At 44.3% G+C, this 27,187-nt stretch overlaps 1 protein-coding gene across 6 annotated transcripts in view; it reads right to left on the bottom strand.

Moving 5' to 3' along the window:
• The window catches only part of ANKS1A (ankyrin repeat and sterile alpha motif domain containing 1A), a 179,471-nt gene that overhangs the window by 70,086 nt on the left and 82,198 nt on the right, over positions 1-27,187 (bottom strand). For all 6 annotated transcript variants that reach the window (XM_086706644.1, XM_086706645.1, XM_086706647.1 and 3 more), the window contains 4 exons: positions 26,393-26,589; positions 22,292-22,384; positions 17,624-17,744; positions 3,172-3,761 (listed from right to left, as the gene is read on the bottom strand). In XM_086706644.1, the coding sequence (XP_086562770.1) occupies positions 3,172-3,761; positions 17,624-17,744; positions 22,292-22,384; positions 26,393-26,589 (1,001 nt within the window). The remainder of the gene's footprint in view (positions 1-3,171; positions 3,762-17,623; positions 17,745-22,291; positions 22,385-26,392; positions 26,590-27,187) is intronic.

Here is a 27,187-nt window from a genome sequence, read left to right as displayed (position 1 = left end):
AGGTCACGATCTTGCGGTCCGTGAGTTCGAGCCCCGCGTCGGGCTCTGGGCTGGTGGCTCGGAGCCTGGAGCCTGTTTCCGATTCTGTGTCTCCCTCTCTCTCTGCCCCTCCCCCGTTCATGCTCTGTCTCTCTCTGTCCCAAAAATAAATAAAAACGTTGAAAAAGAAAAAAAAATAAAAAAAAAAATATTCACTCGTGATCTTCTGAATTCTTTCCAGTGAGACCTCAGTTGCCTTAGTTTTTCAAATTTGAAGTGTAACGCTGCTTCTGGTGGTTCAGTCACATCACGGACTAGCCCAGGACACCTAGACCCCAAACGGTCCCTGGGTTCACTGCACCTACTACGTGCAATCTCTACCTGCAACGGAAATGTTAGCATATGAACCTCCTCTCACTAAGGTGCCAAGAGACAACTAGTGTGTTACCCCGAAGGGCCAACTTCAATTAAAAGCTAGGCCGTGCTTCAGTGATTTCATGTCTCTTCTCCAGGAGGAAATGGTGGAGCTCGTAGGACTGCCTGGCATTGCCGCGTGGTAACAGAGCACCGATATCCTGTGGCGAATCACCCAGCATGATCTACCTCTTGGCTGGAAGACGTATGCTCAGAGATGAGGCCAAAAAGAAGAGGTAATTGGTTAGACTGGTAAAGCTGTCTTCCAGCCCATTTGAAGGATTCTGAGACATTGCCTTCATTTCAAATCAAAATACTCACTTTTCAGCCTCATGTTCAGGCCCCTCCCACTATCTGGTCCCAATCTCACTCCCTCATTTCTTTTTCTTTTTTTTTCTAAGATTTTATTTTTTTTACTTTGTTAAAAAAAATTTTTTTTAACATTCATTTATTTTTGAGAGACTTAGTGCAAGTGGGGGAGGGGCAGAGAGAGAAGGAGACACAGAATCTGAAGCAGGCTCTAGGCTCCGAGCTGTCAGCACAGAGCCCCATGCAGGGCTCGAACTCACAGACCGCGAGATCATGACCTGAGCTGAAATTGGACGCTCAACCCACTGAGCCACTCAGGAGCCCCATAAGGTTTTATTTTTTAAGTAATCTCTATACCCAACGTGGGGCTTGAACCCACCACCCCGAGATCAAGAGCCTCATGCTTTTCTGGATGATCCAGCCAGGTGCCCCTCTACCCTTATTTCTTATGCTCCCCTATACAAATTCTACACTCTATAGAAACGAAATGACCTAAGCTTTCCCAGCTCTACACCTTTGCTCATGCTATTCTCTTCTCCAAGGCCCCTTTCTTCATTCTTCTAGCTTCAACCTGGTTTTCACCAAAACACTTGGCTCTTTAATTCCACTCCCCTTCTACCCTTTCTCACCTCTTGTCTCCACCCTCCCCACCTCCACTGATATTTATTCTCCATGGGCCCCTCCTGCCATTTCAGAGCATACTGGATTTACCTTTTTTCTTTTTTTTTTTATAAATTAAAAAAAATTTTTTTTAATGTTTATTTATTTTTGAGAGAGAGAGAGAGACAGAGCACAAGCCAGGGAGGGGCAGAGAGAGAGGGAGACACAGAATCTGAAAGGCTCCAGGCTCCAAGCTGTCAGCACAGAGCCCAGCTTGGGGCTCGAACTCATGAACTGCGAGATCATGACCTGAGCAGAAGTCAGCCACTTAACTGACTGAGCCACCCAGGCGCCCCTTTTATAATTTTTTAAAAATGTTTATTTTATTTTTTGAGAGACAGAGAGTGAGCGGGGGGAGGGGCAGAAAGAGAGGGAGACACAGAATCAGAAGCAGGCTCCAGGCTCCGAGCTGTCAGCACAGAGCCCAACAAGGGGCTCGAACCCACAAACCGTGAGATCATGACTTGAGCCGATGTCAAACGCTTAACCAACCGAGCCACCCAGGCGCCCTGGACTTATCTTACTCTTAAACTGCCTAACCCTATACTTGATTGTAAATGAGTAAAAGACAAAGGCAGAGCACACATTCCTACAAACACACAAACTCTGTGTGTCATCTCCCATGGGCCAGGGAGCTCTCTCACTCAAACTGATTTTCCTCAAGTGGCCTACAGTCTAGTACGGGCTCACCAAATCTTGGTTTATGAACCAGTGAAAACTTTCTACTGCACAGGATACCTCAGCCCAACTACCCCAAACCTCATCTTATCTGGAGAGAAGAGTGCAGTAGGAATTGCCTCTGCCCTGTTCCCACACAGGGAATGGGATTCACTCTGGTTTACATAACTTTGCAGCTGCAACGTGAACAGACTTGGGTAGGGCATTTAGTGTACAGATTGCTCAAATGGATGTGTCAGCTGCACTGTTCCCCTCCTCTCAGAGAGCTAAATTCATCTCTTGAACATGTTCCTGGGAGATAGAGCCAGTCCCCTTCAAAGGCAGCTTCCTCTCAGCAAGAAGCCTGCAAGGGTAGCACTTTCACATTCTCTGGGTGTTTACCAATCTTTGAGAAACACATTCTTCTGCCCAGTAAGATATGTCACAGGTCACCGAAAAATATTCGGGTACATATTTCTAGCTACTCTATAACAATGGTTACAAAAGGAACCTGGGCCTCAGACTCCAAATGTTTTCTCCTCACTAATCTCTCTTTGTTTTTGGAACCACCTAGCCCTCTGCCTCATCAACCCGGGAATGTGGGACGGGCAGAATGCTTCTGCTGGGAGAGGCGTTTGGTCTGCAGGGGAAAGCAGTAAGAATAATCACAGAGGAGCGGAGAACAGAAAAGCCCCACTCTGGTCTCCTTTCAGCAGGGTCTCCCAATGCCCACCCCCTCATCCCCTCCTGGCTAACCCTGGATCTTCACTCTTCTTCCCGAAGACTCACACAAAGTTCTCTAGCTGTTCTTAAGCATCTTTAGGGTGAGCACGACTCCCTCAATGGTGGCTGATGGGATCCAAATATTTCCAAACAGCATGTCATTTCTAGGAACTGCCTCTCCCTCGGACCTACTCTGCCTGGGGCCTCCACCCTCCAGTTTACCAGTGAATGGACCTTTCCTTTGCCATCTGGGCAAGAAGATCCCCTGCCCTGGCAACGTGGGGCCTGCCTCCTCACAGCTGCCAGAAACACTCTGGTCGTAGCGCGAAGGAACCAGGGCAATCCTGGCCCATACGTCCTGGTCCCGGGAGTCGGCACACAGGGGAGCCGTGGTGGGCTGTGGCTCCCTGTGACGTCACATGGCCTTACCTCATCCCACTCCGAGGCGAAGGAGGGCGACTTCTCCAGCCTCTTCTTCCCGATGCTGCAGTTGGACAAGGACTCGCTCCGGCTCCCCATTGTAGCGTCCTCCGTGGGTGAGCAGGTCAGGAGATCAGAGTCAGACTTGGACAAGCTGCGGCTGAGTTTGAGTTCAGCTTTGGGTTTGCTGGTGGGAGGGGCTCGGCTTCTAGCCCCACTCCGGTCTCTTTCTTCCTCGGCACCACCAGGGTGTTGAGATGCCGTGTGAGTCAAAGTTTCGGGGTGCGATTGGCTGTTGGTGGTGGGCAGGCCAGCTGGGTAACCCACTCTCTTACTCTGGTCCAGGACACTGGGCGGGGAGGCTCCAGGAGCGTGCACACCCGTCTCCTCCAGCTGCATGCTGGCCTCGTGACAGGCGCCCTGTGCGGGGGACCCTTCTGGATGGCTCTGGCCAGTGGCAGAGAGCAGCTGGAAAGGGTCCTGCCCCACCTCACACACCGGGGAGGAGCCGTGGAGGAGACCTGAGAACTGCTCTGGGACCTGCCCGTCCTGCCCCTCCGCAGAGTCCTGGCTCCGGCTGCTGCTGCTCCGCCTGTGGTCTTGGAGTGGACGGAGAGACAGAGAAATAAAAAATTAAACGTGGCAAAAATCAACAAAGTTCCAATGCAGCGAGCGTACGGCAGAGCTGAGGAATTCAAAAACAGGGAAAGAGGGAAGCTGGATGGGCTGGAGAGAGGACAGAGGGAGAGAAGAAGAGAGGGGAAGGAAGAAAACAGTTTCGTATTGTTCTTAATGTTCAATTTGTACCCAAAGTCGGAGCATTTATGAAATTCCAAACACTGGCCTGATTAATGCTATCTGGCAGCCCTCCCTGTTGCTAGGTCTCTGTTAACATTAACGACCAGACCTTGCTATATAAGGCTAACAGTGCTGACTATATCCTACAGAAAGGACACGAGTAAGGGACAGAGAGCAAACACGGAGTAAAAGTGAGAAAGAAAGAGAGAGAGAGTGCCAGCGAGCAGGCGAGACTCACTCCTGGAACATCTGATACATTTCCATAAAGGCCAAAGTGTTATTTAGAGCCGCCCGCCCTCCCTTCCTCTGGCAAGCAGCAACAGAGGGGGAAAAAAAACGGAGGTCATGATCTACAACCTGCAACTTCTGGAATTCTTTAAGGGAACATGCAAAACAAAACAGCAGAGAAGTAACTGCTTCCTTCCTCACAGGGGGCTGTTCAGGGTTCCACGCCTCATCCTTCCTTCCTCAGGGAGCAGAGACTTTTCTGTTCTTTTTTTTTTTTTTTTTTTTTTTTGAGAATGTGCACATCTCACTCCTTCCAAAGCCTCCCAGCTGCTCCTATTTGTTTAAGTTTAACCTCAGTTGATCCACTGAAAACAAAACGGTCTAATTTGTCAATGCCAAGAGATATTTGCAGCTCTCTCAAGACCTCCCCAACATCCCCAAAATCTGACACTACTAGCTCAGGCCAACTACTACTACTGTATACTCACCCAAGATATCAAATGCCTCTGCCCTGAAGTGGCATAAATAATTGACCAAATCAGAGTCCCACGCCAGGATCACACTGGGACATCCAAGGGGCTCGCCCTGTGTGAACTCTCACCCATTAGGGATTTTCACCCACATCAGCAGCCCTGTGCCCAGTACTAGCTCACATTCCTAAGCTAATATTCAACGTTATCTGCTCCGTAAGTGGAATCTACGGCACAGATACCAAATGATTCCGTAGTCTGCCCAAAGCTCCCAAGTACTGTTCGTGAGATCAGAGAATCTTAGAACTTGAAGGGGCAAGGTCAAATATTTTTACAGATGAGAAATCCAAGGCCCTCGGGCCTTTGGTGGTTTTGTCCAAGGTGGTGGGGGAGAAGACTTTAACCTAGGCTTTTCTGATCACCTGGCTCTGGTTCTGGCTATGCTGTTCTCTAGCTGTGTGGCCTTGGCACTGATCTCATCCTGCTGGGCTTCAGTATCTAAAATAAGTAGGATGGACTGCCTGGTCCTTAAAAATCCTTTTTATGCAACAACGGTGATGACAATCCAAGTCTCCACCATGCTCTGATGGCAAACTTCTCCTCCTCAGGGGCTGCTGCAGATCCCTGCCTGGGTGCCTCTCCTGCTACTGCCTACATAGCACCCATGCTCCTTCACCAGCCTGCCTGTAGCCCAAGGCCCCTTCTTGAAGCTCAGTTCCACAACTGAACAGGGTCGTCAGGTGAGGAGGGGAGTTTATAAACATGATGCACTAAAACAGAGTCTTCACCAGCAATGCCAAGTGTCCCACAATGCTGGCTCTTCCAACGCGGCCTTTAAGGAGGGGTCCCAACAACCAGTTCTCATAATGAGCCCATTGCCCTGAGGTCTGAGTGGGGACATGGTACCATTCACCCCACTTTCTCCAGAAGAATGGTTCAGTCTCCACAGTCTGTTCAGCTTTTGGCAAGCCTGCAGAAGCTTCAAGGGGGCAGCCAATTAGTTCCACTTTATGGCTCCGATTACTTATCCACAGGAGCCCAGACGTATGAACTTTGGCATCTCCTTCCTCTACACTTGACTGCTTCAGGATTTTCACACCCCTAACTCACAAACTCTATATCCCAAAGGTCAGGTCCAGAGCACTGAACAACTTGAATCTTTTCTCTAGGGAAGAAGAAATGCTGCATATGTAAGAGTTCCATCCAGCTTAACTTAGCCCCAGGAAGCCATGACTTTAGGGCTATGAATTCCACATATGACAACTGGAAGCATAACAAGGCTGTCCCGTAGTGTTGTGCAGTGGGGCCAGAGAAGACGACACGCAACCACCTCATGGGGGTTCAAACCAACAGCACTTCCTAGAAGAGGCCGATGGGGAGAGTCAAAATTGCTACCTCTGGGACCCTACCCTAGTGGCCAATTTCCTACAGATTCCGGCCCAAGGTGCAATGTTCCTCTGATTGCATTTGAATACAAAAGAGGACTTTGGTAACAGGAACACAGGCTTCTATTCCTTTGTATCAGCATCTAGCTCCTTATTTAACAATATTTTGGGGAGGGAGGGGAGTTCAATGACAAAGGAAAACCAGAGTCCAGAACGGGGAGTTAGCCTGGCTCACACTGCCTGGGTGGACCTCAGAACCCAGGCTGCAGAGAATGTTCTGTCGCTGTGGGAGCTGACAATGAAGGCTCTGTCTAACAGCCACCCATTCATGCTAGCCATCAATGAAGAAAGAGAGACAGATGCCAAGAGCTCAATACCAGACAGATGCCGGGGGAAGGAAGTGGGCAGAAAGAAGGAATGGAAACTTATGGAAGGAGGAAATATGTGAAGAGGAAGAATTTCTGAGGGTCATAATCCCATTAGAGAAAATACAATCTACCAATACTTTATGGGGTATAAGAAATCACAGAAAGGGATTCTTATAATTACATGACTTACCCAGGCAATTCCCTAGGAAAGACACCTTGGTATTTGAAAAGCTTGTCAAGATCTAAGACCTTCAGGATCTTAATAAGCCCCATAAAAAACTATATCCAAGGATAAGCTAGATTTCCTGGCAAAATCAACAGGTAGGAAAAGAACTACTCAGAGGTCCTTTCCTTCTGTAAAGTCAGGATAATATTGGGTCTCTTAGGGCATTAATATAATGTGTTAATATAATGTTAATATAAGGCACTGATCATGAGCCAGAGAGTGAGCAAATTACTTAACTTCTTTGTGCCCAGTATTCTCACCTATAATTTTGGAATCATAATAGTACGTACTTCCTAGGATTGTCGTGAGAATTATACATGTAAAGCACCCAGCACCACATTTGGCACATGCCAGCCCTCAATAGGTATTAACAATTCTTATTATTCTCCGCACAGGATCCATTACAACATATTTTGCTCACAGATGAGACCAATAACTTGTCTGTTCCTCGTAGGTTTGTGCAAAAGCTCACCAAAGACAGCGTACGTGACACATACAAACATCCATTGCCTTCATCATCCTTACAACTCTCGACAGCAGAAGGAAGGGACAGAAGGTAATAGAGCACCAAGGGCTGAAGTGAGATACAGGCCCCAGAACTGTGGCTGTAACCACCCATTCCATCAACAAGCACATGCAAAATGTTTGTCTTCATGGGCCACCCAAGAGATAAAAAAGATGAAGACACTGAGTGTGCTCAACGGGCTTACCAGCTACCCAAAGAAACTAGCATATGCACAAGTGACTAGAATTCCAGACGAAAATTAATAGATGCATAAACCAAATGCACAGTGAGCAGAAAGGAAAGTGTGATTGCTTTCAGCCAGAAGGATTCTCAGAAGATGTAGCTTTTGAGCAGGGCGTTGAAGGAGAAATAAGGTCTTGATAGGCTTAAAGTTTAGTGGAAATACATTAGTATATGTGCTGCCGAAGCGAGCACTAGTGGAAACACATTAGAAAAAGCAGAGACAGGAACCTCGGTGCCTGGGCACTCACAGACTTTCAGACTCGCAGAAGAGAATCCTCAGGCCTTAGGCTTTCCCTGACTGGGAATCACTGCGCTCCCACCTTAGAACTATGCAGCTTCTGGGGCGCCTGGGCTCCAACTCGATTTCAGCACAGGTCATGATCTCACGGTCATGAGATCGAGCCCTGTGTGGGGCTCCACGCTGGGCGTGGAGCTTGCTTAACATTCTCTTCCTCTCTTTCTGCCCCTCCCTGGCTCGTTCCCGCGTGTGTGTGCGCGCATGCGTGCACTCTTCTCAAAAAACAAACAAAACAAAAAAACTACACAGCTTCCACTCCTCCTCCCATACTGCCTTCAGCCATCCCTACAACCTGCCCCTCTAGGAGAGAAACAAGGGGCTAGGACACAGGGGCAGCTGTTTCCTTACTCTCCCCATATATCGAGGCCATCTGCTCTATTGAGTAGCACACAGCAGCATGCTAATTCCCAGCCCCTTCAACTTTCAATCTTTATTCATTCTGGGTGTTCATTTTCCTTTTACCCTGTGAGCCGCTGAAGCAAGGGGTCTTCTGTGCTGCATTTTAATTACTGTGATGATCCACGGGGGATCTCAAGGGCTTTTGAACAATAACATTTTAACATTTACACATTTTTCAATCACCCCCCTCCCACCCCCGTCTGTTTAAATTAGGGCAAAAAAATGCAGCGTGTGTGAGAACTTGCTAAGTCAAATCAACCCTCGGACACAGAGAAGAAGGTTACTCTGGCTACCCAGACTGTTGTGCCTTCTTCGTTTCCGTTAGGATTGGAACCCTCCAATTGCCCAGTGGCTATGGTGAGCACCAGGAACTGGGTGTGCCCAGGAGAACTCCTAAGTCCTTGGCTACTTTTGGAGAGCCACCGTGTTTTCCTCAGAAGGAAGGTGCCGACTAGGTTATGCAGGGACTTGCTGGCGACTATGATCTGATAAGACAAGTAGACCTAGCATCCATTCTCTGGTCCACGGCAATCAGAGAAACAGAAAGAGACCTGGACTGGGATTCAGGAGGTCCAAGTTATAGTCCCTCCCTGGGTCTTTTTTTAAAAAATGAATGGCTGTAAATGCATTGTCTAGGGCTTTGACATTTAGTATGATTTGACACTGATTAGATGAATTAAGTTCCCTTCTAGTTCTATGATGCTAAGAACGTGAATAGCAGCAGGGCTCTGGATGAAATGATTTAACCTCATGGTTAAACAGGCTTTTTGGATTCAGCTAGACTGGGGCTTAAGAACCAGCTCTAACACCAAACTTCTTTCTCATCTATTAAACAGTGATAAAAATAGCCCCTACCCGGAAGATTTGTCATGAGATATACAATGACCTAATCAGTGTAGATGAACTCAGCACATGGCCGCCCATAAGAAGCATTCATTAAATGGTAGCTATCATTATCATCATTTTTCATTTACAACCATTTCCGAACTGCTGTTCATGCTAACACTGCACCCAGAGGCTGGTTTCCTTTCTCTCGACTCTGCAAAGGAGACTGGTTTCTTCTAAGTGGCCCTATACTCTAGATAGAATAAAACTCATATGCCAGAGAAGGTCCTGTCGTTCTACAAGTTCAGGTCAGGGTGATGTGTGCCAGCACAGCGGGGGAAAAACTTTCAGGTCAGGAACCTCCACTCACTGCAGCACCCACAGGTATAGCCCAGCTTTGGGACTCGGACTATTCTACTTTGACTTGGTCCTGATTACCTGACATCTCCCCCATTTCCTTAAACTCCTCTTGAAGAGTCTGTCCCCTCTCTGTGGCCCCTCAAACTTCCCTATTTAATACACCAGCTCTGCTTGGATCAGTTTCCAACCACCATGATACTTAACCGTGCCTAATTTAACAGCACACTTGCTGTCTCTATTTCCCTTGATCTGCTGCCAGTTCCAGCACTGGGTATTCACAACCATTTGCTTTCTCTCCTCCAGTTGCTGGAATGTTGAGCCCTGTTGAATACTCAAGAAACAACTGAGTCCTCAGCTGGCTTCCAATAGCTACAGTGTATTAGGTACTAGTTATTCTATGCTAGACATGCTGCTAAACACTTTCTTTTTTAATATTCACAACCATGTGGTAAGAATTTGAATCCCTACTTTACATGGAGAAAATGAAGCTTAAAGAAGTTAAATGACTCCTCAAGGTCACCAACCAGTAAGTGGTAGAGCAAGAATCCAAGTTAACTACCAAGCCTAGCTACCCTTTTATTCATCTCTTGAAAACTGTGGTATCACCATAAGATTGATTCCTCATTTCTCCCACTCTTTTTAGACTGTCATCTTTCCCACAGCACCTATACTCTTGGGTAATGACATCAATTTCCTGAGAACACTTAGATCAGACAAACTTCCTTACCTGTTCTCAATACCACACATGTCAAACCTTGGGGATAATTTGATCTCTTCCCGCCTACCTCAGGGAAGTATCTCCCCATCTTGAATTTTACCAATAGCCTTCTAAATGCTGAAGCCTTTTTCTAGTCTTCATTGCTTCTAGCTCTTTCTATCATCATGTGACACAGTTTACCAGTTATCCCTGGTACCCACTCTCCCCTTCCTGCTTGGTCATGGGGTTTTTTGGATTGGGTCAAACCACCTACATTAAAGACTACATTTCCCATCTTCTTTGTAGTTAGGTATAGTCACATGACCAAATTTCGGCCAACGGGTTCTAAGAGAAAGTGCAACTTTTGAGAACTATCTTTAAAGTTCTCTCCTTTTCTTTCTTCCTATGCTGACAGCTTGAACTTGAATAGTCATCTTGAACCATGATGACAGAAAGAAACTGGTTTCTTGAGCATCATGAACTGTCATGCTAGCCCTTGACTTCTTACCTCTGGACTTCTGTCTTATTTAAACAACAGTTATTTTGGGGTTTTCATCACATTCAGCCTTGGCTTCTATGACACTGCATTATCCTGGTTATCTTCCTATGTTTCTTTACCCTTGTGCTTCTAAATATAAATTATATTCTTGACTTCTTCAATCTCTCTAGTTTTTCCCTCAGCAACTGATTATCTTTTATGTTAACCACCACCTCAACTTGGATGATCCCTGAATCTGCATTTCTAATCTTTCTATCTCTCTTGAACACTAGACCTACACTTCTAAGTTATTTATGGGGTATCTTTCCCAATTTTCATTATCTTTAATATCCTTAACATATGCAAAACTGAACTTAACATCTTCCTTCAAACATGTCCCTCCTCAAGCCCCTATTTCTGTTAGGTGCACCATATTTTCCCAAATAGCCAGGTTCAACACCTAAGAATCATCATGAATACCCCCTCTTCCTGATTCTTCCACATTTGATTGTAAGGTCCCGTTAATTCTACCTCCACAATACCTCCAACATCCATACCTTTCCTTCCTATCACTTCCTACTATTAGTTTAGAGCCTAATTTCCTTCAAGAGATTCCTTGAAGTCTCTTGACTTCAGGATATTCCTGCCTCTAGTCTCTCCCAACTGCAATCAAAGATTCCACAATTATACATATGTAAAGCATGGCTTCAATCCTGCCATCTTACTCGAAAAGCTTCAACAACACTGCACTATCTTTGTAATAATGACTGACATTTGAGATCCAATACTCTACACAACCAGTTCTTTGTTTGAGCCAAACTAGATTACTTACCATTCTCCAAACACGAGCTCTATCATCTCCTAACATTTTACTCTTGTTTATGCCACTCCCTCTGGCTGGAAGACCCTGTCCTTCCTCCTTACTTCTGCCTACTAAATAGAATTCTCTATTCTGGGGTTTAGCTCAAATGCTACTTCCTTCATAAAGTCTTCCTGATCTCCTGCACTAACATAATTTATCCATCTTTTGAATTCCAAAATTACTTTACACCAATCTATAAAAATTTAACATATTCTGCCCTTTCGTGTATTTTACGTATGCCTCACATATACATATATATATAAATGGCTGTCGATACATTTTATGGAAGAAAATACAGATGTATATACCTCACAAGGCTTGGACTTGTTTTGCAATGGAAAGAAAAGCAAACTATTCCAACTCAGAAATAGAAATTGATAACAGCAAGGCAGTTGTAACAGTAGGGCTTTTGGCAGAAGCTCCTCTAATGGAAGAAGGTGAGAGACGAGGAAGCTGCTAAAGATAAGGCTTAATTATTAAACTGTCTCATACACACATAAATATGTATATATACATATTTTGCATTTGGAAAAAGCATCCAAACTTACTCCTGGGAATCTACCATGAAAAGCTAGCATGGGCTTCCAGGTAAAGATGGTGGATTGAATACAGGTACCAACTTACTCTTCTTCCTGAAGTCTTACTAAACCCAATATAAAAATGGGACACAGATGGAAGCATACCTGAGAATCCCAAGCTGGCAAAGGGAAAAGCCAAGGCTTATACTATGAATTCTCTAAAGGCTCAGGAACTGGCAGCGCTTGGGACATGGGAGTAGAGGGAGAAGCTAAAATAACGTTTTCCTCCCCTCCAAGAGGATTAAGGTCTTCGTGCTCATGCACAAACTTCACTTAGATCTAAACGCATGGCTCTCAGGAATATTGACTTACTTCCATCTAAAAAACCTCAGAGTGCAGCTGTGTGCCAAAGAGTCCACATGTATCACTGTCTTCAGATAATCATTCATCACTGTCCTAAGCTAAGTAACCACTTCACCTAGACCTAAGCACTATCAGTGGATGCTGCAGAAAGCACCACAGAGAACAATGATTTTTAGAGCTCTTGGCTACTTTCCCACTTGCTATCAAACCTGGAAGGTTGTCCAGTTTCTCAGAACAGTATGTCCAGAGTGCCCAGTGGGCAAAGAGTTAAATGCTAAAGAGAAATAAATGACTATGCCACATGAAACTGGAAACATGCTCTTGTTGCTAGTTATGCTAGCCCTGAATAAGGATTTCAGAAGACTTCTATGTTGGAAATCACTTAAATAACAGAGGCATACCTAGCTGCATAAAACTACCATAAAACCATCTGGGCCTAGTGCCTTTGTAGAGGGATGAGTTTTCTGCTTCATTGGCTGCTTTCTACTTCTGTCAGTTTTTGTTATATCTACAGACATAAATGGTAATCTGCAACTACCAGATTATCATGCATACCTTGTCATCAAGATGCTTAGTCATCAAGCACTAAATGCTACTGGAAACCCCACCTCAACCAGTCATTGTGACGGACCATTAAGGGTCCCAGACAATTCATCCTAGGGGGATGGCAGCAACCTAACTAACCACAAAAATTTATTCCTAGAAATTCTCTTATTATTTTAAAATTCTCTAAATCTGTGCTTATATATGTTCTTTATACTATTCCTACATGTTGTGTTTTTTCCTCTTTTCTTGATCAGAATTGTCAGAGATCTTTAAAAAAAAAAGTTTTCATTGTAAGGGTCAAGTCTATTTTTTTAAACTTCCTTATTTCTACTTTTATTTTTTTCTTTAACTAACTGAAATGTAACACACATACCATGAAGTATGTGAAGTATACTATCTGCTTTTATCTTTATTCCTCTCTGTTACTTTCTTTTGGTTAAGTTTTAGTCTTTCTTTTTTTTTTATAACAAATTGAAGAATATAAACTTTCTCCTAAGTATCACTTTGGCCAAATGTTACCAGTATTTGTATGAAATGTTTCTGGTACTGTTAATTAATTTCTAAGTAGAAAAATAAGAAAAAAAAAAGATAGGCCGCTCACAGACTATATAACACTAATGAACAAGATGCTCAATTTCACTAGATCACACAAAGGCCAAATGCAAAGGACACTTTTTTGGCTTACCATGGTGAAAAACATTCAAGAGTATTAATATCCCAAGTTGGCAAAGGAATGGGAAAGTGTGTGCTCATAAACAATCAAGCAGGGCAATTCAGCTCCACCAGTTAGATCTAGACAGGTACCCGCACTCTGGCTGCCTAATTCTACTTTCTATCAATGCCTTTTAAGAAATACTCTTATAAGCATGTAAGAGTATGTGTATAGAATGTCCACACCAGCTTACTTTATAACAGAGAAATACTGGAAGCAACATAAATATCCATCTACTAGAGAATGGAAAAATGAGCCGTGGGATATTTAACAACCATTAAAAAAGAATAAGGTAAGGCAGATCTTTAAGAACTAAAACAAAATTGTACCCATGATCTATAGACAAGGTAAATTAAAAACAAATAAACAAGTGTGCAAAACAGTTTGTAAAATACATTTTATGTTAAAAACAAACAAAACAATCTCACACAGTCACTTTTTTTTTTTTTTTTTTTTTTTAAATAAAGACAGCAAAGGACCTTAAGTTGACACTACACTTTCAAACTGTGGACATCTCCAGCAACTGTGAGTAGCCGAGAGGTGAGAAGACTTGACCATTTTACTTGTATTCACTTCTATATTTTTTGAATTTTTTTTTCCTGTGAGCTAATACAAATACACTCTTAAAATGCAATGTAAACAATCTCCCATCCCATCCCTCATACTGTAGTTTCTTGAATTATAGTAAGGAGGGCTGAAAGCTCTGGTAGTCTCATTAGCATGGCCTTTTGAGAACTGATGAATTAATTTCTAAAAGCTGCCTAAGATAAAGACCTTAGTGGAAAAGCAGAAAAGACTGACTATGTATTAATCCATGATCTAATCTGCAGACTTGCCTCACATTTACCAACTTTTGCAAGCATTGCTTCCAGGCTACAGAGAAACTGGCAGAGCCCATTTTCATATTTAATGCCTCAACTCCTTTGTCTGAAAGCTCTTTGAGTGATCCAAGCAGCTCGCCTGGAGGCAGGCACACCCCACAGGCTGTGGTTCAATTAAATCTGCTTCCCGCACCACCCACTCTTTTAACAGTTAGCCCAGTATTGCAGAACTAAAAGAAACCAAAGCAAAGGAGGAGATGGGAGGTCTTAAGTCCTCCGTGGCAGTTTCCTCCTTAACCTAGAGATCTCTCTTGAGTTGGGATAGAAAATTCCTGCATTTGGGGCACCTTGGTGTCTCAGTCAGTTGAGTGGTTGAGCGTCCAGCTCTTGGTTTTGGCTCACGGTTTCAAGAGTTCGAGCCCCGTGTTGGGCTCTGCACTGGCAGTGTGGAGCTTGATTGGGATCCTCTCTCTCCTTTTCTCTCTGCACCTCCCCACTCTGTCTCTCTCTCAAATAAATACATAAACTTAAAAAAGAAAGAAAGAAAGAAAGAAAGAAAGAAAGAAAGAAAGAAAGAAAGAAAGAAAGAAAGAAAAGAAAAGAAAAGAAAAGAAAAGAAAAGAAAAGAAAAGAAAAGAAAAGAAAAGAAAAGAAAAGAAAAGAAAAGAAAAGAAAAGAAAAGAAAAAAGAAAATTCTTGCATTTGTCAGCCAAGGAGACCAGTCCCCATTTATGAAGTCTGTCTGACTTTCTCATTTTCTTCCTTCCAAAGGCTGAGCAGCTAATCTTATAGTTGGTCCAGATCAAGCCTCTGAAAGAGAGAAAGAATTATAATCTCCTTCCTCCTCGACACTAAAAATGCTTCCTTGAGAACCAGTTTGAAACAGAGCATTACATTAATTACTTGCTTTTTAAGGGTTAGTTTCAGTATGATTTATTATTAAACAGCTGAGAACTCATTGGTGCTCTACTCCACTTGCTCTATATGTTTTAATTAAAAACCCACCAATGTGATTAGAAGACTCAATACAGTTAAGATAGCTCCCCCAGATTGTTATATAGATTCAACACAACCCCAATAAAAATCCAGCAGGATGTTTTGTAGAAATGAACCAGCTCACTCTAAATTTTTGTATTGAAAGATAGAGGAACTAGAATATCTAAAACAATTCTGAGCAAGAATAACAACATGACAAAGGCAACAAGGATGGTCTTCAACACATCATGCTGAAATAACTGGATATCTATGTGCAAAAAAATGAATTTTGAAGCATACCGCACACCATATTCAAAAATTAACTCAAAATGGGTCACAGATCTAAACGTATACCTAAACTTACAACATTTCTAGAAGAAAATATAGGAGAAAATAGTTGTGACCTTATCCACTTATCCACATTGAACTTCATCAAAAATGAGAGCCTCTGCGCTTCAAAAGACACTGTTAAGGGAATAAAGAGAGAAACCACAGACTAGGAGAAAATCATGTATCTGATAAATAGTATGCAAAACATACAAAGAACTCTCACCACTCCATAAGAACACAAACAACCCCCCCCCTTTTTTTAATGAGCAAGAGTTGAACAGACACTTCATTAGCCATATGGATGGCAAATAATCACATTAATAGGTGTTCACTTCACGAGTCATTAGGGGAATGCAAATTAGATCCATAATGAAATATCACTAGGCACCCTATTAGAAGGACTATAATTCTGAAAACCTGACAATATTAAGTGCTGGGAGGAGACATAGCAACTGTAACTCCAATGGAAAACCAAAACGGAATAAGCACTCTGGAACACGGTGTGGCAGTTTCTTACCAAGTGCAGCACATAATTCAACTAGGACCCAGCAATTCCATTTCTAGTGTTTTCCCAAGAGAAACGAAACCGACATTCATACAAAAACTTGTATGCAAATGTTTATAGTAGTTTGATTTGTAATCGCCAAGGACTATAAATGACCTAAATGCCTCTCAACTAGAGAATGCATAAACTGTGGTGCATCCATACAATGGAATACTACTTGGGAATGAAAAGTAACAAGTTACTGGTACACACAACAACACGGATGAATCTCGAGTGAAATTACGCTAAGTGAAAGGGGCCTGACTCAAAGGGTACATACTGCAGGCTTCCCATTTATAGGACATTCTGGAAAAGGCAAAATTCTTGGAACAGACATAAAAGTAGTGGTTGCCAGGGGTAAGGGAGGGGTGTGGGACTGGCTATAAAGGGACACAAGGGAGTTTCTGGTGTGATAAAGCCATTCTCTATCTTGAATGTGGTGGCAGTTATATAACTGTATTTGTCAGACTTCACGGAACTGTACACAAAAGGGGCAGTTTATTGTATTTAAATTATAACTTTTTTTTTTAAAGCTCCAAATGGAAACCATAAAAAAACAAAACAAAACAACCACTATAAAAATGACCACAAAGTTTCTGCATGCTGGAAGAGAAACCTCTTAAACAGGACCATTAAAAACAAGGTCTACCACGTCATACACATACGCACATGTCCTCTTTGCCACCCCCTACCCTCTGACAGGCCCAGCAGAGGGCAGTTCCAAACAAACCATCGCAACCCCCATCCTTACCGGAAGCGTGACTGTCTTAGCATTGAAAGGAGGCACAAATAATACCCCACGAAGGACCTAGTACCTGAGAGCTATAAAGAGCTGGGAGAGGCCACAGAAGTTCCTTCCAACTGCAGGGGGAATGGCACTGCCCCTTCTTACTCTTCCTTAGAACGAGGCTGTCACACACTCTCCAGCAGTGCGCTCACCCCCTGTCGTGACCGCGTTTACATCGTCTGCCTGGCTGTCCGTCCTGCGGCACTCACTCCCTCACGGAGGAGACGGAATTTTGCAGAGGCAACGAAAGTAGGCCAAGGCGACAGAGCACTCTAGTTACCGGGTGGCAGCCAATCACGGGCCCCTCCCCAGGAGCGTCTCACTGTGAGGTCAGGACTCAAAGCAGAGCCTGTGCCGTCAGCCTGCCCCCAAAGGGACTGACTTGTTGGGCTTGTTTTTCCACAGCCTTAACTTGAGGGTTTATGACTGGATACCCCAAATCAAGCTCCACTACTCTGCGGGCCATTTCTCCTTCCACGGTTCTTACCTGGTCTGACCTAACCACCTCCTTGCTTCGCGTGCTGAAGGGTGGTGAGCCAACTCTACCTAACACGGGGCATTGACAATGAAAGCTCATAATCAACACCCACCACCCCCAACTGCTATGACACCCAGCTCCCTCCTCCCAAGGAACATCATCCTCTCCTTCCACTCAGGATCACAAACTTTAAAAAACCCTTTCAAGGTTGTCTCTGATGGGAGCGGGGTGGGGTGGGGGTGTACCTTTTGGTCTTCCATCCACGGATACCAGCTTCTTTGTTTCTGCTGTTAACAAGAGCTCATAAGGATGCTCGTCCTCTTCCCTGGCTGCACTTCCCTGAATCCAGGGTCTCATGGCCAAGACCTAAGAGAGAAGACACCACAGAACTTCTCATGTGGGTGGCTAATACCAAGGCAGATTATGTTGAACAAATTCAAGATCCCTGGCTCCTTTTTCACCGGAGAGGAAGAAGGGGGGAGGAGGGGTGGGAAGAGAAGTAAATAACTCAGTGTCACGTGAAACCACAACTGCTTTTCTGGATATGCACCTGCACCTCAAATCTCAATGGCCTTTGATTAAAACACTCCCCTTTCCTTACCTCATTATATCCTTCAAAAAGCCATTAATAAAATCCAAGATCCTTCCTTCTCTTGCTTCTCCCATCATAACAGTATTCTGCATGGTCTCTTTGGGGTGGATAGTAGCTTCCAAGCCGTTTTTAGCTATGGTGCATCACAAAAGCCTCCTTCCTCCACGATTCTTTCTTAATATGCACACATACTACCCCAAGGCTGGAATCCTTCCCACCTTCTCAGGAGGGAATCAAATGACTTCTGACTGACCCTGAATGACTGACCCTTACTAGAAACTAGAAACAAAGTGCTCTATTGGTCCTTCTCTATTTTTGTGAGCCTTTCTCTGCAGGTCCTGGGGGTTATGGGGAAGTTTCTCTCAAAAGCCGGCTTCCTACTGCATTTATGGTAATACAAGTTTAAACTAATTCCACCCATCTCTGTTCTGAAAAGAGTCAAGTGGCTAGGCAGTATGAATTTCAGTGCAGAAAAAGCAGCTCTGTCTATGGGGAAATCCCTGACCTAGGCAGCCAAGCGTCTCTGCTAAGAGAATTGGCCCAGGGCTGGCTCCTACACCTGCCAGGCGGGTCTAGGCAGCTGAGGGCCTTGTGGCCACAGCTGGTCATGGCACCCAAGGAGCCACACTTCCTCCTCACATTGAGCCAGAAACACCATCATCAGTGCTACAGTCACACTGAGAGAGGGAATGGAGATCCCCGATTTAGAGGACAATTCTGCCTCATCTGTCGTAAGAATCCAATGTGTTTCGTAGGCAAATTAAGAATAATCACGTATCAGCTATTGTGAGAGCAAGGCAAAGCACAAAATGTCCCCTTGAGCAGTTTGGCTAGAAGTGATATATTATGAACAGAGGGGTTCAGAGGGATTCCCACGTCTGCCTAACAAACAACGGTACCCTACGAATGTGACTCTTTGGCACATGCAGAAGCCTCTCCTTCAGGCATGTCCCACAGCTCACTGGAAATGAACCAGGTTTGTGATTCATCACGGTTTTGCTTCTTGGAGATATAGCTCACTGCGTTACGGCCTAATGAGACATCAATGATTCCAGGAGCCTCAGACTAAATAAGAGACTGCGGCTCCTGCTTGTTAACAAGGCTGCCACTCTAAAGGCAGAATGATAGTCTCTTTCCGAAATTCTGCTAGGCATAGCAGGAACCTCCACTTACTGAAAGCCACCTGGAAGCTAAAAGCTATTTCATTACAACGAGCCATTTGCCTGTATTGCTTAATTACTTTTGCCTCTTCGTGGGAACACAATTAAGGGAACAAAGAGGGACCATTAAGCAGTTCATACAGGGTCAACTTAATACCACAGGCTTTACAGACAGGAATTTGGGTTCTTCAGGTTTACACACCCACAGCTATCCCTGAGCTGGAGCCCTGGAAAGCTGAGTCTGTAAGTGTTCTGGACACAGCAAGAGCACTCATATAGCCGCAGGCATGCTTCTCTGAAAGGTAGTTGACAGCTTGGATGCCCAGCCCATACTGTCCTTTCTTCTCAAGCAGGACAGCTGATTACTTCCATGTGGAAAATCAGGCCCACTGGACCCACGTTCACTCTGTGCCTGCTCCCGGGCATGACAACTAGAAGCAAAAACCCAGCAAGTGCTAGAGCTGGGAGGGACCCGAACCACTACAGTCACAGCTAGAGAGCACCCAGCCCCAGCTCTTTCATTCTGCAGATGCCCAAACCCAGTTTCCAGAGAGGTCTAGGGACTTGCCCAAAGTTACACAGAGAGCAACCAGCAGAGGCAGGACCATAAAATTCACTTCCCCTGGTTCTGGACCAAGATGGTCTCATTTTTCCTGAGAAGGATGACTTTCCATCCAATCTGGAACTCTTTCCTTCCTTCAGATACCTTGTGAGAGTCCCCTGTTCACATCCAGACAACTTCTACAGGGATCTCTTCCTTAGTCCTGGCTCCTGCCAGCTGTGGGATTAAAATCTCATAATAAAGCAATAGACTGCTTTTCTTGGAGCCTTCCTAACTCCCACTCAAGAAGTGGATTGTCACAGTGAATATGGCAGTAACTGATTTTCAACAGAAAAGATTCTGCTTTTTACTCAATTATTCCTTAATCTTTTCTCCCCTTTCTTCTAGGGCTGGCAATAAACCAAAGCCAAAAAGCTGCATTCTCTGTTACATGGAAAGCAACATTTTTGCTGCAGAGAGAAGCTACTACCAGTCAGCACCTAACTGTGACCAACTGAATGACCGGCCGGGGTGTGGGCAGTTTTCTGGGAAGGGATACCATAGCAGCTGCAACTTCCCATATTCCCATGAAGGTTTCACACATCTGAACATAGAGAAGATCATGGTCAGTCTGATGTAGCTGGCAGCCCATTTGGTGGGGCAAAAACATCTCAACGCGTGTGTGCACGTGCATGTGTATGTGTGTAATTTCTGGAAGCCAGTTTCATGACCTGGTAGTTAATCTGATAAGCTCTTCTGGAGCCAGCTACACTCAGCTTCCCTCCAAGGTTTCTATGGGTCATCTCACAGTGACGAGCCTCAGGAACAGGACACAAACACTGAAGCAGATTGCCTGCCAAACAGAAGTCTAAACTATGATGAGCCAGCGCCTCCTAGGATATGAGGTGTAGGGTAGTAAAGTTTTGGCGGTATAAGAAATAAAGATAGTGAAGATCAGAGTCCGCTTTTGGAGAACATCTATTCATTCACACGACAAACAGAATCTGCCTTGATCGTCACAAGGATAATGGCCCATATCACATCACCTCTGTATTTAGGTACTTAAAATCACTAAGTAAGCAAAGCCAGGGTTCTCATGGTCTTCTAACTTCTGACTGCCGTGGTCCAACTGACCCAGAATTCCAGACTATTCAGAAGCAAGTCCTAGAAGTATCTCAGAGTCTCCCACCCAGGAGACAAATGGAGATTTCTCCCCCTATCTCTTGACACCGTTATTGACAAATTATATGCTCTAAAAAGCCCTGGGAGAATAGAAAGTCCTTGTTATCTAATATTTCTTTAAGAGCCTTGCTCTTATCCTTGGGTATTAGGAATTTTAATCCAAGTCCTTGTTAAAGAGGTGGCATAAGGCATTCATAGAGACCTAGCCCCAACTGAATATGCTCCATATTACCAGGTTTTCCCTTATAAAAGGAGAGTAATAAAGCAAATCTCTATATAAAAACATGCAGGGATTTGTTCCATGCATTTCTATCTTCTAGCAATGTATTATTACCCTAGAGGCTGTAATTCTAGAGGCCTCTTACTTGAAACATGATAATAAGCATTTTGTAATTAAGGGATAGAAAAAAACAAGGACAGAATTTATACCTAGCATAAAAATCTTCCCCTATTTCCAACACTGACTTTTACATTCTTAAAAGTGCTTCCTTGTATTTATACATTTTGTGAAACTAAAGCCATCCTTCTGCTTCCATGTGCTCGTATTAGATAAAAAAAACCTGTCTCACAGGATGGTCTGTGGCAGTACAATAAAAAAGTTAACTCTGACTTCTAGCGATAAAGTAATGAGACTTAACTGACTAGTTTATATTACCTGATTTTTAAATGAAAGAACTACAGGGTATTGAACAAGCTATAAAATAACAAAATTACATAATACTTTGAATCAGTGCTGAATAAACATGGTCTCTGAATGGTGGCATGTATTAAAGGGACATTCTGAAAATGAAAGATCATGGAAAATATGATTTTCTTCATATAACTAACCCCATGAGAAGGTACAACTATTTGCCTCACGATAAGATTTCTTTTTTAAAAAGGTGGACTAGTCTTCTCAAATAACCTTCTTTCTTTGACTCCTCCCACCTCCATGAATCTTACTTCTCTTCTAATTGAGCCTTTATGACATTTCCCATGTTTGTCCTGGTGGATTCTTCATGTGAAATGAAGAAGGAAAATGTGAAAACAGAAAGACGACTTTTGGGGCAGAGTCACCAAAGCTTGCTAATATGACGCAGTCTACAGACAGTGATTAGGGGCAAAGTCTACGTTTTGGATCAAAAGATGACACAGGTACGAAAGCAGAAAGGCAAACTGTGTAGATACTGGAGCCAGGAGAACTGTGCGTGGTTTACCTTCAATGTGCAAGGCAGATGGGTAACTGGCCCGTCTGCCAGACAGCTCCATTAAAATTCTTTGCTTACTACTTAAGTGAGTTTGAAAGATCTTGTTCCAGATTACTGATGTGCACAATACAAATGTACTAATCCAAAGGGGCGCTAAGAGAATGAGAAAGCAGAGTCTTCTTTAAGCACACACTGATGGACCTTCCGAAACCTCGTGCTTCAGTGATGGCAATAAACCCTCAACCCTCTACCTCAGAAGCTGTCAATGGAAAATACTTCTTATCTATACGGTCTTCCTCCTCTTCATCAGGTGGTGGCTTTGCTGGAGGCGGTGGACGTTCCCTCTGCAGAAGAGAAAAAGTAAGTATTTCATGATCTCTTTTTTCAAGTACCTAACTTGTTGATTTATTCTTACCTTAGCCCTTGGAAATGAAAAAGAATAATGTAAAGAACTCCCCCGAGAGACTAAACTTAAGGATCAGTATTTAAACAGATAGCTTAGTATTTGCACGTGCACACACACCCCACCCCCAGCACAAAATTCAGTCAGCACACTCCTTACTTTTTGATGTCTGTAGCAGAGATTATACACTTTTTTCATATTCTAGACCACAGTGAGAAATATCAGCACTGAAACCACACAACTGCCTAGCCAGAAAATGTCCTTCATAATACTAATAAAACTCTAGCCTAGGAAAACCAGTCAGCTGTCAGTCTATGTCAAAAAGAGGAAATAGTAAATCCAGAGAATCACCTTGTCAATGAGTTCTAACAAACCAAAGCTACCAAGGAAGTAATGAGGAGAGAAATCAAGGACAAAAACACCAATTCCTGCTCAAACTTTAATGCTACCCCCAATCTTTGGTTTATTCCCCAAAGCTCTGAACTGGTCTCTTATCCTTGGTCACCTCCTTCAATGATTACTATTATGTATCATTAGTATATGGAAACTTTATTTCTTTTTAAAATTTTTTTTTACTTTGACAGAGAGAGAGAGAGAGAGAAAGAGCTGGGGGAGGGAGGGCGTGTGTACACACAGGAGAGATGCAGAGGGCGAGGGAGACAGAGAGGGAGAGGGAGAGGCCTGGCATGGAGCCTGACACAGGGCTCTATCTCACAACCAGAGATGATAACCTGAGCTGAAATCAAGAGTCGGATACTTTAACTGACTGAGCCACCCTGGCACCCCTGAAAACCCGATTTCATCTCAGCCCATTTAAAAAAGGAATATTTGTCAGTTACCTGTTCTAGAGCAAGGATTGGCAAGCTCCTTCTTAAAGGGCCTGACGGTAAATATTTTAGGCTTTCCAGTCAACCCTGCCATCGCAGTACAAAAGTAGCCATAGAAAACATGTAACAGAATGTGGCTGTGTTCCAATAAACCTTTATTCACAAAAATGGGCAGCTATGTGTGGGCCGTACTTTGCCAATCCCTACCCTAGAGCAAGAAACACCCTGAAGCAGGGATCAGTTAGGTCGAGGGTAGACAATTTCAGAAACACATACAATCTTTGGTGACAGAAAGCTGAAGAGAGGTTCGCCATTGTACCTGCAGTTACTGTCAGCATTGTTTATAGTGCAAAGTCCTAATCATGTTTCATAACCAACATTCCTACAGGGAAAGGAGTGGGAACCTGGAATGGGAACTGGCTTGCAGGCTCATTCCCTGGCTTGTACGTTAGTTCGCTGTGTTGCTAGAACAGCAGTATTTTTTAAAAGTCAGAGTGGAGGCACATGCTGAATTACAGGAGAGTCTCAGAGAAGTCTGCACGATGTCTCCCACATCTCAGGAGCCGGCAGGGTCAGTTAGCATTTGGCATCCATGATCTCTCTCCGTTAAAATGTGCTTCAGCACTTGGTATTCTACCTTCATAAATCAGTCATTCCTACAGTCCCTGGAACCAGATGGATGCCCAACAGCAACAACTTCAAAACACGTTCGTATTTTCAAGCCAAACAAAGCTTTTAGATGAGATTTCCCACTGAGTCCTGCTTTCTCCACCCGTCTTTACTCCAGAAGTGCAGAAACAACCTTGCTCCCTTCCACGTGCCACCTTGTAGGGAGGGGAACAGCAAAAGGAGCAGGCCTGTAATCTACACCAATTATCCAACCTTGGGACAAAAATACCCGTGGAAAAACAAAATGATACACAACAACGACCAAAAGGACCCATCCTAGAGCCCTTCTCAAGACTAGAGGAGCCTAGAAAGGACGATACGAACACCTCTTGCACAAGAAGTGGTCACCAGGGACACTGGAAGAAAAGAGAGGCAGCAGCCTCTTTTTTCTAACGTGAAAACTTTGGCCCAGGGACCTGTAAGTACAGAGCTGATTTACACACCATCCACTGCATGTGTAAGATGCAGAACAGTCCCTTGGCCACAGTTAATTACCAAGGGCCAGGAAGGTAGTGGCACAGTCACCACATACTCAAGGAAAAATGGCAAAGCATGCACTCCAAGAGGCATCAGTTTCTACTTAGCAAGACCATCGATGGATACATTCCTAGAGTGGGATGGAACAAAGAGACTATAAATCAGTGGCTAAGCCCGCAGGAACTTGGTTATTCAAAGCTTTCTTCCCTAACCCTGTGTTCTTCTTGTAAAGCCTCTAGCTCCCTCTAATGGGCATCACCTGTAAGTGCCACAAAGCAATGCCTTCCTCCACAGGTGGATTTGCTTAATTCCTTGTACCTAAGGCGAAAGTGAGACCAACCAGCTCTGTCTACAGAAGCACCATGCCAGAGGTGCTTGGCATATGTGTGTGCTCCCACCATTCACAAGGAGTTGAATTAGCCCTTGATAATACCTACTACTCTGGTGGGCTACCACAAGACTGGTGGGCTTTTCCAAAATCCAAGCAGAAACGCTGGGACTATTCTAGGACCACTCTAGGAGCCTAATGAAAAAGAACACTTAGAAGCATCAGGCCCATTCCCAGGGAACATCTGAAAAACCCAAAGATCACCTAGGAGCCAAAGGCTCATCAAAATGGTCATAAGGCAAATTTACACCAAAAGGGAAAAGTCAGCCTCTCCAACAGGAAGAAATGATATACACCTGGAAATATGCCCCAAGCTGGGAATCACTGGGATTCTATTAGAGCAATGGCCAGTTTAGTAAAAGTGTGGTGCTCAAAACCTCAAATTATTGTGCCTGGCCATGTAGGAAGGAAGTTCCCATGGGACTGCTGATTGAGGCTTGGGCTCAGAGGAAAACTGTGACGGAGAAAAAGGTAATAAAAAAAATTTTTTTGGGGGGGCGCCTGGGTGGCGCAGTCGGTTAAGCGTCCAGCTTCAGCCAGGTCATGATCTCGCGGTCCGTGAGTTCGAGCCCCGCGTCAGGCTCTGGGCTGATGGCTCAGAGCCTGGAGCCTGTTTCCGATTCTGTGTCTCCCTCTCTCTCTGCCCCTCCCCCATTCATGCTCTGTCTCTCTCTGTCCCAAAAAAAATAAATACACGTTGAAAAAAAAAAATTTAAAAAAAAAAAATTTTTTTTTTTAAGAGACAGAGAGAGAGAGGGAGAGAGAGAGAGCAAGCAGGGGGAGGGTGGCCAGGGTGGGGTGGGGTGGGGAGAGAGAGAGAATAAGATTCTCAAGCAGGCTCCACACTCAGCATGGAGCCCGACATGGGGTTCAATCCCAAGACCCTGGGATCATGACTTGAGCCAAAAATCACGAGGTGGACACTCAACCAACTGAGCCACCCAGGTGCCCCAGAATAAAAAGTCTTGAGAACAATGTACAAGAGTGGAAGCAGAAGTACCAGAGAAAGAAGCAGTAAGATGGCAAGGTGGACCTTGAGAAGAAAAGGCTGGGACAAATAGGAATGTCACATACTAACATATGTGATATCTGATTAAGCCTTGCTACAACCCTGCTGAGTGCAGAATCTGTCCAGGTCCAAATGGATAACGTGTCGATGGCAAATGGACGGTGGGAATGCACTCAGGGCAGGCAACAGCTTACTTCAGTGAGCTCTTTCACTGTGGAACGGCTCTCCAGAGAGAAAAGTAACAATATAGAGCAAAGACGCCGGGGACAGAAGCAGCAGTAGGCTATGCAGAAATAAAATGCTTCTAAGGCCAAAATGTGCTCTAAGGCCAAAAACTAATAGAATGATGCAAACATGTTACATTGAAAACCAAAATTCTACCTCAAGGCGATCTGTATAGTTAACCACACTAAGCAAGAGGAAGATGTGGCCGAGCCCGAGGAGAACAGGGGAGCAGGATGCAGGCCTCTGCCAAGGGAGCCGGCACTAGGGGCACCCTCCCTCTCCCCACGCCCCACCGAAGCACAGGAGGCCGACAACACAGCGCCCGTCTTGTTGCGGGGGACCCGGGCCACATACAGGCCTCACTCCAGCAGCTTTCACTCCTGCTGCCTCGGCCTCCTTGCTCATGGAGTCCCGGTCAGACGATCGCCCACTGGCCATGCTGTCCAACGAATGGCAGGAGACAGCATTGTAGAGCGCCTCGTAGGGACCCTCCTCTTCAGCGTTTGTGTCAAAATCAATGATCAGTTCGGTCACTGCTTTCTCCACGTCACCTGAACAGGTTAGAGAGCAAGAGTCAATGGACGAGGGCACAATCTCAGATTTCCAACCACTACAACCACCCGGAGACCCTCATCAACCTGAACTTGACAAACAATAACCAAAAGCAGAAAACTACTTTGCTCCACGGACAGGAGAAAAGCATGATAGTGTGTGTTAGAAAAGGGTCTCCTTGAGTTTCAGTTGCTCTTTATACCCTGACACTTACAAGAGACTTTTCTCTAATTCAACACGGCAAATCCTTGACATCTATGAGAGACACCTCTCAAGACCTTTATAAATTCCCAGAACCTCAATACCGTGATAGAATAAACTTAAACCATAAAATGTAGCAAAGTGTAACTGGAAACTTAAGTAATCCTTTAAATTCTTAATAAAAACCTCCCTCTGCTCAAGCAAAATAGAGGACCGTGAAGCCTTTCTGACACGGAGGCACTGTGCAAGGTTAAACTCACTCACCGGAGAACTACCAACCTCAGAGTACCTGGGATCTAAATTTGTGACTTTGAAAAATCACCTACTGTTATGGACCAGCGATCTCTGGGTCTTTGGCAAACAGTCAAATTGTAATCGTAAAATCCTTGAAGGCCA

This window comes from Puma concolor, chromosome B2, assembly GCF_028749965.1.
Source record: "Puma concolor isolate L17-30 chromosome B2, mPumCon1.1.hap2, whole genome shotgun sequence".
NCBI classification, from domain to species: Eukaryota; Metazoa; Chordata; class Mammalia; order Carnivora; family Felidae; genus Puma; species Puma concolor.
This window is presented reverse-complemented; position numbering and strand designations above follow the sequence as displayed.